Consider the following 13,902-nt stretch of genomic DNA (forward strand, 5'->3'; position numbering starts at 1 on the left):
TTACACGACAGCTAAGACCCAAACTGGGATTAGACACCCCACTATGCTTAGTCCTAAACCCAAATAATTATTACAACAAAGTTATTCGCCAGAGTACTACCAGCAGCAGCTTAAAACTCAAAGGTCTTGGTAGTGCTTCACACCCCTCTACAGGAGCCTGTTCTATAATCCATAAACCCCGATAAACCTCACCAACCCTGGCTAATTCAGTCTATATGCCGTCTTCAGCAAGCCCTGAAAAGGAATAAAAGTAAGCATAATTGTACATAAAAACATTAGGTCAAGGTGTAACCTATGGAGGGAGAAGAAACGGGCTACATTTTCTATCTCAAGAATGTATTTCTCACTACACGCAGGTTTTTATGGAAACTAAAAACCAAAGGAGGATTTAGTAGCAAATTAAGAATAGAGTGCTTAACTGAATAAGGACATGAAGTAAGCACACACTGCCCATCACCTTCCTCAAGTATTACGATAGCTTCCTACAATCTATTACTAAACACTAATTATATGAGAGGAGACAAGTAACAAGGTAAGCACACTGGAAAGTGTGCTTGGATAAATCAAAGCATAGCTTACATAAAAGCACCTAGTTTACCCCTAGGAGATTTCATAATTTATGAACACTTTGAACTAAATCTAGCCAACCCCCCACAAGTTTTACTAATATAAGCAAATTAAGTAAAACATTTACTCCACATTTAAAGTATAGGGGATAGAAATTTAAAATATCCTCTGGCACTACAGAGAACCTACCTTAAGGGAATGATGAAACATTAAAAGTAACAAAAAGCAGTTAACCCCTTGTACATTTTGCATAATGATTTAAATAGTAAACATTTAACAAAGAGAACTTAAGTTCAACATCCTGAAACCAGATGAGCTACTTATGAACAGTTTATTAGAACTCATCTATGTAGCAAAATAAGTAGATTTATTATAAGAAGATTTATAAGTAGAGGTGAGAAGCCTAACGTGCCTGGTGTGTCCAGGAAAAGAACCTTAGTTCAACTTTAAAAATTACCAAAAAAATTATAAATGTTAATGTACTTTTAAATGTTAATCTTAAAAGGTACACCTTTTTAGAAATGGATACAACCTTATCTAGAGAGTAAAAACAACACCATAGTTGGCTTAAAAACAGCCACCAATTAAGAAAGCGTTCAAGTCCAACACTAACTTTATCTTAATACCAATAATAATGAGCAAATCAACTCCTAGCTTTATACTGGACGAGTCTATTGACCAATAGTGGCAATAATGTTAATATGAGTAACAAGAAATATTTCTCCTTGCATAAGCTTACATCAGTAACTAATACTATATTGATAATTAACAGCACATGAGCACAATGCAACATTAAATTATTTATTTAGTAAGAGGTTAATCCAACACAGGCATGCATTCAAGAAAAGATTTTAAAAAGTAAAAGGAACTCGGCAAACATAAACCCTGCCTGTTTACCAAAAACATCACCTCTTGCATAACTAGCAGTAGAAGCACTGCCAGCCCAGTGACAACTGTTAAACGGCCATGGTATCCTGGCCATGCAAAAGTAGCATAATCATTTGTTCTCTAAGTAAGGACTTGTATGAATGGACTCACGAGGGTTTTACTGTCTCTTATTTTCAATCAGTGAAATTGACCTTCCCATGAAGAGGCGGGAATAATAAAATAAGACGAGAAGACCCTATGCAGCTTTAATTAACCCCCCAAAAAACTAACTAAAGCACTAAGGGATAAGAAATTTTTATATGGGTTGACAATTTTTTTTTTTTTTTTTTTGCGGTACGCGGGCCTCTCACTGTTGTGGCCTCTCCCGTTGCGGAGCACAGGCTCTGGACGCACAGGCTCAGCGGCCATGGCTCACGGGCCCAGCCGCTCCGCGGCTCGTGGGATCTTCCCGGACCGAAGCACGAACCCGTGTCCCCTGCATCGACAGGCGGACTCTCAACCACTGCGCCACCAGGGAAGCCCCCTGGGTTGACAATTTTGGTTGGAGTGAGCTCAGAGAACAAAAAAGGCTCTGAGTGATTGAAGTCTAGACTTACTAGTCAAAACATATCATTTCTTGATCCAAAAATTTATCAATGGAACACGTTAGCCTAGGGGTAACAGCTCAATCCTCTTCTAGAGTTCATATCAACAGTAGGGTTTACGATCTCAATGTTGGATCCGGACACCCCAATGGTGTAACCTCTATTAAAGGTTCATTTGTTCAATGATTAAAGTCCTAGTTGATCTAAGTTCAGACTGGAGTAATACAGGTCGGTTCGTATCTATTCTATATTTCCCTCAGTTCAAAAGGACAAGAGAAATAAGGCCCACTTTAAAAAAGCACCTGATAAACCAGTTAATGATATAATCTTAATTTAATTAATATATACAAAATATTACCCAAGTACAGCGTTTGTTAAGGTGGCAGAGCCCAGTAATTGCGTAAAAATTAAACCTTTGTAACTGGAGGTTCAAATCCTCTCCCTAACAAAATGTTTATAATTAACATCTTAATACTCGTTATCTCCATTCTCCTGAGCCATGGCATTCCTCACATTAATTGAACGAAAAATCCTAGGTTATATGCAACTTTGAAAAGGACCAAATGTCGTCAGACCACATGGCCTATTACAACCTATTGCTGACACAAATTATTCATTAAAGAACCATTACGACCAGCTACATCCTCCATTTCCATATTTATTATTGCACCAATCCTAGCCCTAACCCTAGCCCTAATCATATGAATTCCTCTACCTATACCTTATCCCCTCAGTAATACAAATCTAGGGGTGTTATTTATAATAGCTAGGTCAAGCCTCGCCGTATATTCCATCTTATGATCCAGATGGGCCTCCAACTCAAAATATGTATTAATTGCAGCCCCACGAGCAGTAGCACAAACAATTTCATATGAATACTAGCAACTATTCTTCCATCAGCCCTTTAAATAAATGGAACTTTTACTTTCTCAACCCTCATCACAACACAAGAACATTTGTGAATAATCTTCCCATCATGACCCCTAGCTGTGATTTATCTCCTCTCTAGCAGAAACAAACCGAGCGCCCTTTGACCTAACAACAGGAGAATCTGAACTCATATCGGGTTTCAACGTAGAATATGCAGCAGGCCCATTCATTATATTTTTCTTAGAATATGCCATTATAATGAATATTTTCACAACAATCCTCTTTCTAGGAGCATTCCACAACCCCCGCATACTAGAACTATATACAACCAACTTTATTATAAAAACACTATTATTAACAGTTTTTTCCCTATGATTTTGAGCATCCTACCCTCGATTCCAATATGATCAGTTAATACATCTACTGGGAACAAACTTCCTACCACTAACACTAGCCCTATACATATGGCACGTCTCACTACCTACTATAACATCAAGCATCCCTCCACAAACATAAGAAATATGTCTGATAAAAGAGTTATTTTGATAGAGTAAATAATAGAGGTTTAAGCCTTCTTATTTCTAGAATCACAGGAATTGAACCTATCCTTAAGAATTCAAAGTTCTTCCTAGAGTCTGTCATACAGAGTGAAGTAAGTCAGAAAGAGAGAGACAAATACCGTATGCTAACACATATATATGGAATTTAAAAAAAAAAAATGTCATGAAAAACCTAGGGGTGAAACAGGAATAAAGACACAGACTTACTAGAGAATGGACTTGAGGCTATGGGGAGGGGGAAGGGTAAACTGTGACAAAGCGATAAAGAGGCATGGACATATATACACTACCAAACGTAAGGCAGTTAGCTAGTGGGAAGCAGCCGCATAGCACAGGGAGATCAGCTCGGTGCTTTGTGACCGCCTGGAGGGGTGGGATAGGGAGGGTGGGAGGGAGGGAGATGCAAGCGGGAAGAGATATGGGAATATATGTGTATATATAACTGATTCATTTTGTTGTGAAGCTGAAACTAACATACCATTGTAAAGCAATTATACTCCAATAAAGATGTTAAAAAAATAAATAAATTAAAAAAAAAAAGAATTCAAAGTTCTTTGTGCTACCATATTACACTATATTCTTTTTTTTTTTTTTTTTTTTTTTTTTTTTGCGGTACGCGGGCCTCTCACTGTTGTGGCCTCTCCCGTTGCGGGGCACAGGCTCGGACGCGCAGGCTCACTGGCCATGGCTCACGGGCCTAGCCGCTCCGCGGCATGTGGGATCTTCCCGGACTGGGGCACGAACCCGTGTCCCCTGCATCGGCAGGCGGACTCTCAACCACTGCGCCACCAGGGAAGCCCCTATTACACTATATTCTATACTAAGGTCAGTTAAATGAGCTATTGGCCCCATACCCCGAATATGTTGGTTTATATCCTTCCAGTACTAATAAAACTCCATCATCTTTATCATCATCCTAACAACAAGTCTCTCAGGGACCATAACTGTAATAACCAGCTCTCACTGACTACTTATCTGAATCGGATTCGAAAGAAATATTAGCCATTATCCCCATCATAATAAAAAAGTTCAACCCATGAGCTACAGAAGCGCCCACTAAATATTTTCTAACACAAGCTACCGCATCAATATTACATATAATAGCTTTTATCCTTAACCTATTATATTCCGGCCAATGAACCATTACAAAAATCTTTAATCCAATAGTATCAGTAGTAATAACAATAGCCCTAACCATAAAACTAGGACTATCTCCATTCCACTTCTGAGTGCCTGAAGTTACATAAGGTATTTCATTAATAGCATGCCTAATCTTATTAACATGACAAAAACTTGCACCCTTATTAGTATTATACCAAATTTCACCATCCATTAACCTAAATTTAATACTATCCTTATCCATACTATCTATTATAATTGGAGAGTTATGACATTCTAAAAATCTATTCATCAATTGATGGGCATTTGGGTTGTTTCCACCTTTTGGCTATTATGTTTTCATAAGCTTTTCTTTCTCCTGGTATATAACTAGGAGTAGAGTTACTCAGTCAAATAGTAACTTCGTGTTTAACTTTTTTGAGAAATTGCTGTTTTCCACAGTTACACCATTTTACACGCATACCAGCAACATGTGAGGGTTTCAGTTTCTCCACATGCCCACCAACATGTGCTACTATCCATTTTTTGACTATAGCCATCCACATGCATATAAAGTAGTATTTCATTATGGTTTTGATTTTTGCATTTTCCTGATGATGAATGATGTTGAGCATTTTTTCATGGGCTCATTGGATGTCTTCTTTAGAGAAATACCTATCCAAATTTTTTGCCTATCTTTTAATTAGATTATTTGTCTCATTGAGTTGTAAAAGTTCATATATTCTAGACACAAGTCTCTTGTTAAATATATGATTTGCAAATATTTTCTCCCATTCTGTAGGTTGTATTTCACTTTGTTGATAAAGTCCTCTGAAGCACAAAAGTTTTTATTTTTTTATTTTTATTTTTTGGCCGTGCTGTTGGCTTGCAGGATCTTAGTTCCCCAACCAGGGATTGAACCTGGACCACAGCAGCACTGAATCCTAACAACTGGACCACCAGGGAATTCCCAAAAGTTTTAAATTTTGATGAGATCCCATTTATCTATTTTTTTCTTTTGTTGCTTGTACTTTTAGCATAATATCGAAGAAACCATTGCCAAATTCAGGGTCACAAAAGTTCACCCCTAAGTTTTTTCTAAAATTTTAAGTACATTAAGGCCTTTGACCCATTTTCAGTTAACTTTTGTATATGGTGTGAAGTAGAGGTCCATCTTCATTCTTTTTCTAATGAGTATTATTCAATTTTACTGCAATTCTTGTTTGTCTAGAAGTAGATTTAACAATACTTCAATATTTTATAATGCTTTACAATTAGGCAAAACGCTTTCAGGTTTGCATATGCAATGTCTACATATGCAATTTCATTTTTAACAAGTATAGTTGATTTACAATATTATGTTTCAGCTGTATAACATAGTGATTCAATATTTTTATAAATCATACTCCATTTAAAGTTATTATAAACTATTGGCTATATTCCCTGTGCTGTACAGCATATCCTTGTAGATTATTTATTTTATATAGAGTAGTTTATACCTCTTAATCCCCTACCCCTACCTTCTCCCTCCCCTCCATCCCTCTCCCCACTGGTAACCACTAGTTTGTTCTCCACATCTGTCTATTTCTGTTTTGTTATATTCATTTCATTCATGTTTGTTTTTTGGATTCCACATATAAGTTACAGTATATAGTATTTGTCTTTCCCTGTCTGACTTATCTTACTAAGCATAAAACCCTCCAAGTCCATCGTGTTGTTGCAAATGGCGAAATTTCACTCTTTTTCATGGCCAAATAGTATTCCAGTGTGTGTGTGTGTGTGTGTGTGTGTGTGTGTGTGTGTGTGTGTGTGTGTGTGTGTGTGTGTGTGTGTGTGTGTGTGTGTGTGTGTGTGTGTGTGTGTGTACCAAGTGTTCTTTATCCATTCATCTGTTGATTGGCACTTGGGTTTCCTTCCATATCTTGGCCATTATAAATAATTGTGCTATTAACATTGGGGCACATGTATCTTCTCGATTTTTTTTTCATTTTCTTCAGATACATACCCAGGAATGGAACTGCTGGATCATATAGTAGTTCTATTTTTAGTTTTTTGAGGAACCTCCAAACTGTTCTCCACAGTGGCTGCACAGATTTACATTCCTACCAACAGTGTGCAAGGGTTCCTTTATCTCCACATCCTTGCCAACACATTAATTTGTGTTCTTTTTGATGATAGCACCTCACATCTGTCAGAATGGCTATCTCATTGTGGCTTTGATTTGCATTTCCCTGATGATTAGCGATGTTGAGCATCTTTTTCATGTACCTATTGGCCATCTGCATTTCCTCTTTGGAAAAATTTCTACTCAGTTCTTCTGCCCATTTTTCAATGAGTTGTTTGGGGGTTTTTTATGTTGATTTGTATGAGCTATTTATATATGTTGGATATATATGTTGGATATGTTGAGCATCTTTTCACGTGCCTGTTGGCCATCTGTATGTCTATTTTGGAAAAATGTCTATTCAGGTCTTACTGTCCAATTTTTAATTGGGTTATTTAGTTTTTGGTATTGAGTTTTATGAGCTGTTTATAAATGTGTGGGTTTATTTCTGGGATCTCTATTCTGTTCCATTGATTTATGGGTATGTTTTTATAACAGTACCATACTCTTGATTACTGTAGTTTTGTAGTATAGTCTGAAGTCCGGGCACATGATACGTCCAGCTTTCTTCTTTTTTCTCAAGGTTGCTGTGGCTATTTGGGGTCTTCTGTGGTTCCATATAAATTTTCAGATTATTTGTTCTAATTCAGATTATCTGTTTTCATTCCTGTGAAAAAAAATGTCCTGGGTATTTTGATAGGGATTGCATTAAATCTGTAGTTTGTTTTCACTAGTATGGACATTTTAACAATATTAATTATTCCAGTCCATGAACAGGCATATCTTTCCATTTCTTTGTATCATCTTCAATTTTCTTCATAAATGTCTTATACTTTTCAGAGTATGGGTCTTTCACCTCCTTGGCTAAGTTTATTCCTAAGTATTTTATTCTTTTTGATGTGATTCTAAATGGGTTTTCTTGCTTTCTCTTTCTGATAGTTCATTATTAGTGTATAGAAAAGCAAGACTTGTGCACATTAATCTTGTATCTTGCAACTATACTGAATTCATTTATTAGTCATAATAGTTTTTTGGTGGAGACTTCAGGGTTTTCTCTATATAGTGTCATGTCATCTGTAAATAGTGACAGTTTTACTTCTTCCCTTCCAATCTGGATGTCTTTTCTTTCTCTTGTCTTATTGCTGTGACCATCTTCATCCTTTTGCATGTGGATATCCAGAGCTATCCCAGAGCCATTTGTTAAAAAGGCTACTCTTTCTCCTTGAGTTGTTTTGGCATCCTTGTCAAAAATCAATTGACTGTAAATGTGAGTGCTTATTTCTGGATTCTCACTTCTATTCCCATTGATCTGTATATCTATCCTTATTCAAGGACCACACTGTATTGATTACTCTTAAGTTTTGAAATCAGGAGGTATGATTCCTCCAACTCTGTTCCTTTTCAAAATTGTTTTGGCTATTCTGGGTTCTTTAAATTTTTATATGAATTTTAGGATCACCTTTTCAGTTTCTGCAAAAAAGCCAGCTGATAGGATTGTGTTGAATCTATAGATCAATTTAGAAAGCATTGCCATCTTAACAATATTATGTCTTCTGCTTGTGGTTTCCAAGGGGGATGGTGGGGAGGGGAAGGGATGGATTGGGAGTTTGGGGTTAGTAGATGCAAACTATTACATTTAGAATGGATAAACAAGGTCCTACTGTATAGCACCGGGAACTATATTGAATCTCCTGGGATAAACCATAATGGAAAAGAAGAATAATATATATATGTGTATAACTGAGTCACTTTGCTGTACAGCAGAAATTAACACAGTATTGTAAATCAACTATACTTCAATTAAAAAATAATTTAAAAAACACAATATGTCTTCTGATCCATGAACTTAAAGTTTTTCCATTTATTTAAGCCATCTTTGTTTTCAAAAACATTTATAGATGTCAATGTAAAAGTATTGCACTTCTTCCTAAAAATTTATTCCTAAATGTTTTATTCTTTTGGAAATGGAATCGTTTTCTTAATTTCTTTTTCAGTTTACTCATTGCTACTTTATAGAAATACAATTAATTTTTGTACACCGATCTTATATCCTGCAACCTTACTGAACTACTATTAGTTCAAATAGTTTTTTTTTAAATTAATGAATTCCTTAGTTTTTCTACAAATAAGATCATGTCAAAGGAGAATAGAGATAATTTTACTTCTTCCTTTCCAATCTAGATGGCTTTTTTTTTTCTTCATTTTCTTGCCTAACTGCCCTGGCTAGAACTTCCAGTACAGTGATAAAGTGTCAAGAGCAGGCATCTTCTTTCTGATCTTAGAGGGAAAGCAACCAGTCTTTCCTCATTAAGTACGATGCTAATTTGGTTTTTTTTCATACATGCAAGTTCTATTTCACTTTGTTCTTCTAGGCACTGGCTCTTTGTCCCACCTTGATTTGGTGAAATCCTTCTCATCTTTTAAGTTTTAGCTAAAATTTCACTTCGTTGGGGACATCATTCCTGAACCTTGCAACTAGGCTCACAGCACCCTGCACTTATCACAATCATAACAAATATCTGTCAGCATCAATCTCCCTCCTAACTTGGCCACACCTTGTTCACAGATGTATCCCCAACACAGACAGCACACACAATTGGGTGTTGCAGCAAACCAGCCTCATGTACATGCTCTATTCCTGATCTTGGCAGGAACACTATTCTAAAAGTTCCATTTCTACCTCTCAAGGACAGGACCCTGCTTTATTCATCCTTACACCCAGCACCTAACAGAGCCTGGCACTCAGTTACCCTTAGTAACCTATGTGAATCATTCTGAGGCCACTCAAAAGGCATGAAAGAAAGAAGGTTGGATGTCATTTTTGCCCAGCAATAACAAAAAAGGGAAACCATACCTTCAACAGGGCCAATCTGATTGGTCACAGCGAATCTGAGCACTTTTTCTTCATCCGTGTACAAGGCAAAGACCCGGTCCACATTCAGCTGCTGGGTGGTGGGGATGACCCGGTGTCTGGGGCCATGCCTGCATGCCTGGTAAGTGATGTTCTGGTGGAGGCGGTAGGACCGTGTTTGGTTGACGGCACCCAACGTGAGGGAGTAGGCTCTGGAACTTGTGGAGGTCACAGCTGCAATAGACATTATTCAGTCAAACGAGGACATTTACAGATACTAAATACAGAGGATTTTTATGTGAGGTGAGTTTCTCTGCACAGTTTTTCATGTAGTTGCTGGAGCATGTCCCCTTGGGAAGTTTGAGCTTATATGGGAAACCTGCAAGGCGGTCCCAAGAACCCACATAGATGTAAAACCAAAGCACTGAGAGGCAGGAGGTATAATCGCTGCCGTCAATATTCACAAAGAATGACTTTACTATATGCCAGCTATGCCCAGCACTCTATAAGCAGTGCCTCATTTATTCCTCACAACAGCCAGTGAGGTGGGCCCTGCCATCTTGTGTGGAGAGTCTCACAGAGGTTAGAGAGTTAATTAAGTAGTCTAAGAAGCAAAGCTGGGGGCTTCCCTGGTGGTGCGGTGGTTGAGAGTCCACCTGCCTATGCAGGGGACACGGGTTCGTGCCCCGGTCCGGGAAGAACCCACATGCCGCGGAGCGGCTGGGCCCGTGAGCCATGGCCTCTGAGCCTGCGCGTCCGGAGCCTGTGCTCCGCAACGGGAGAGACCACAACAGTGAGAGGCCCGCGTACCGCAAAAATAAATAAATAAAATAAGAAGCGAAGCTGATATGCAGAGCCGGAACTGGAACTCAAGTTGGCCTGACTCTACCCCGCTCCCCCCAAGTTTTCAACCAATCCATCCATCAGTGCACAGAAGACTTCCAACACCTTGCACTTAAGTCTGGAGGCTTCTGGGGAAAGGGGTGGGGGTCTTTTATCTCCACCTGAGTGCAGAGTTGGGAGGCCAGGCAGTTTTCTAGCCATCAGCTACCCTGTGCCCAGGCCAGATCTCTGCTGCCCATTCACTTCCCTGTGCCTCTTGCCTGGCTTCCAGCTCTCACACCGCACGAGAAGCAAAGGCACAACTCAAAACAAACCCCTGTGCTGCAGGACAGCAACTGAGATTGGGGCAGCATCTCAAAATCAGGGGGTGTCTTACAGAACACATCACACCTTACACATATCAACCATGTAAGAGAGACAGAAAAGGGGTGATTATTCTCATTCTAAAGATGAGAAAATAAGCTCTCAGACAGTAAGTGATCTTACTCCCCACATACTTTCAACTCATCCGTAAGAATTCCTGTCTTCCGACTCCAAATCTAGTGGTAGTTTTGCAACACCGTACGGCATCTCTGATTTCAAAGCAGGCTGAACCAAGGTTACAGAACAAGTATAAATTCCAATAATCAATATTTTTCCACAGCACAGAGAGCAGGACGGTTAAAAACTGTACAAAATTATACCATCCCTCCCCAGCCCATAGACAAGGTTGTTATTATATTATCATCTGCAAATATTGGGTAGGGATGTTGATATTCTTGTGTACAACAGCCATCACTTTTCTCACACTAATAAAATAACAAGAATAATAAAAACAACACTGAGCTCATTTCATGTGTCACACACTGTTCTATAAGGACATTCCACGTAGTCATTCACATAATCCTCACAACTATCTCGTGAGATGTGCACCATCCCCATTTTACGGAGAACTGGTTGCACGTACCTGAGTCCGAGTAGTGGTAGAGCTCCTTGTAGGGAGCTATGTGGGCTGTGAAGTTTGCTGGGATGTAAGGCACCTGGCCTTGAATGTTGGTTTGAATGCTCAGATAGTTCTCTGGGTCCAGCCCCTCAGCAGTTTGAGTGATTCGAACCCTTTCCTCTCCTGGGTAGAAAGTAACTTCCATGTCATGGATAAAGGTAGCACCTGGAGAGGAAAAAAATCCAGCACAGGGATGAAAGGGGGCCTTGCATCTTCCAGCAATAATCACCAGTTCATACTTCCACTTCCCAGTTTCTCCTACTGTTGGGGATGGTGCCTAAGGAGATCTGATAACCAAGGTTAAGTACTATCAGCTGTTGATCTCACCAGTTCCCCGAACTTTCTGTTAAAGAGCATGGTTCCACTCTATCCCATCTCACACTGCTTCTCTTTGTAGGAACTTGTTTTCTGTGAAAAATAAACCCCTAGGAACATCCTTGACCTTTCTCTTTCTATGGCTGTCAGACTTAACAAAAACAATCAAAAATCCCCAGGACACCTATTTACATTTGAATATCAGATGAATAAAAAACATTTTTAGTATAAGTATGTCCCATAAAATATTTGCGGCATACTTATACTAAATTATTCAATTATTAATTGTTTATCTGAAATTCAAATGTAACTAGGTATGCTGTATTTTATTTATCTACTTTTGACTCAAGGTTTTATCAAAACTTGATTAAAAGCAAGATCCTACAAATGCCTATTGAGCTCTACAGCTGGAGGGCCAAGAACTTTTCTCTCACACTTTATGTGCAATAAAGGGGTAGTGAGGTGAGAAGCCAAGAAGTATTCTCTACACCCTTGCTATCAAAGGGTGGTCCTTAGACCAGCATTATCATCTCCTGGAAGCTTGCTAGGAAAACAGGATCACAGACCCCCCCAGGCCCGCCACCCCCGGCCTGCTGAATCAGAACCTGCACTTTCCCGAGGCCCCAGGTGACGTGCAGGTGGGTTAAAGTCTGAGAAGCACTGTCTATACTATTATAGATCAGAGTCATCAGGGGACAAAGAGGAAAGGCACCCCTCCCCCATGGAGTAAAATCATCTCCAGATGCCCTGGAACTACCACCTGCATCCCTCTTTGGCAGATCTGTGAGTGACAACCGAATTACATGGAGTCTGACAAAGCAGCGTCAAGGGTTCTTGAAGGTGAGAGGGCACGAATGCTCCACATGGGATCATCTTATTTCTCAGAACCACCTGGAGAACCTTTAGAAGAAATCACTGTCTTTTAAAAACAGTCCTGCAAGGCCAAACCATCCCCAACTACCTCGGGGCAGAAAAACTACACCTGTGTGGCTCTGAAACATTGCACAACTGACTACTGAATGAAAACGCAAGGCTCCACGCCGCCAAAGCCATGGTGACCTGCGGCCCTCCTCACCTGTGAGGCTGAAGCCGTTCTCCCAGCCTGGTTTTTCTAAAGCAAAGAGCCAGCCAAACAGGCCTCCGATCGGCGTGAGCGGGAGAAGGGCCTGGGCGGCGGGCTGCGGGATGTGGCCGATGGCCAGGTAGGCTCTGCCGTCGTCGCCCACCACATAAGCGTGCAGGTCCGCGTCGGTGAAGTGCACGGGCGTGTGGCCCACGCGGAGGTGCCCACTCACCTTCCCATTGACTCGATGAGGTGTCCCTGAGAGACAGCAAACCCCGTCAGCCTTGACCGTTGTCCACATGCACAGATAAAACTATCCCACTGACAACTCCCCACACTCCACCTTCAGCCCTTTTTGCAACTCCCTAACCCAGCCGCTACCCACCTAGGTACAAAACAGACCTGCCTTTGATCTCAATTCTCCCATCCTCCCTCTCTCCTGTCCACTTGCACCCTAAGGAGCTAGCCAAAAGGGAGGAAACATTTCTGTTTAATCCTCAAGTTGGGAAATCAGCTGAAACATGTTCATTCCTCAGACTTTTATGGAGCACCTGCAAGTGGCTTAGGCTTTGATTCAAGCAGTAGAGACACAAGGTCCATAAACAGAGCTCACAGTGGCAGCTGGAAACAGCAAGCGACAGAAACAGACCCAGAGCAGCCCCCCCCCCAATCAAGCCAGCACCCCTCACCTTTGGGCAGACAGTGCTTCCCATTCCCGTAAAACCTGGACTGGCAGTGGCAGCAGAAGCCCGTGGCATAGTCAGTGCAGAAGGCGTGCCGGGAACAGCGCTCGTGGTTGTGTTCGCAGGTCTCCTTGTTGGCAGTGTTGTACATGAAGACTGGAAAGTAAAACAAACTTGCATGTAAAGGACAAAGTGATTCCAGCATCATGGTTGCCAAGGTTCATCACGGACACAGCATCTGCTGTGTAATAAACAAATGGGGTTTTAATAATTAAGAGACGGAAATAACATTCAACTCAGGGGAATTAACTTGCTTTGTCTGCTGGCAAGAAGTACTGCTGACTGCTCCCATCTGGTCTCTCTGCAGAGCTGGTGAGCGAGAATGAGACTGCGCCCCTCGGTGCAGTGACAGGAAAGCCAACCAGGAAGTACGTGTTAGGTTGAACTGCCATTTTCTGGGTCAAAAATGGCCAAAGGTCAGCAATTTTATATGG

General features: G+C 40.3%; 1 protein-coding gene across 2 annotated transcripts in view; it reads right to left on the bottom strand.

The window, feature by feature from the left end:
• Positions 1-13,902, bottom strand: part of NID2 (nidogen 2) — a 79,364-nt gene that overhangs the window by 37,335 nt on the left and 28,127 nt on the right. For both annotated transcript variants that reach the window (XM_033416247.2, XM_049706297.1), the window contains exons 5-8: positions 13,415-13,564; positions 12,738-12,983; positions 11,312-11,512; positions 9,526-9,756 (exon numbers count right to left, since the gene is read on the bottom strand). In XM_033416247.2, the coding sequence (XP_033272138.1) occupies positions 9,526-9,756; positions 11,312-11,512; positions 12,738-12,983; positions 13,415-13,564 (828 nt within the window). The remainder of the gene's footprint in view (positions 1-9,525; positions 9,757-11,311; positions 11,513-12,737; positions 12,984-13,414; positions 13,565-13,902) is intronic.

Source organism: Orcinus orca, chromosome 2 (assembly GCF_937001465.1).
Source record: "Orcinus orca chromosome 2, mOrcOrc1.1, whole genome shotgun sequence".
In the NCBI taxonomy this organism is placed as follows: Eukaryota; Metazoa; Chordata; class Mammalia; order Artiodactyla; family Delphinidae; genus Orcinus; species Orcinus orca.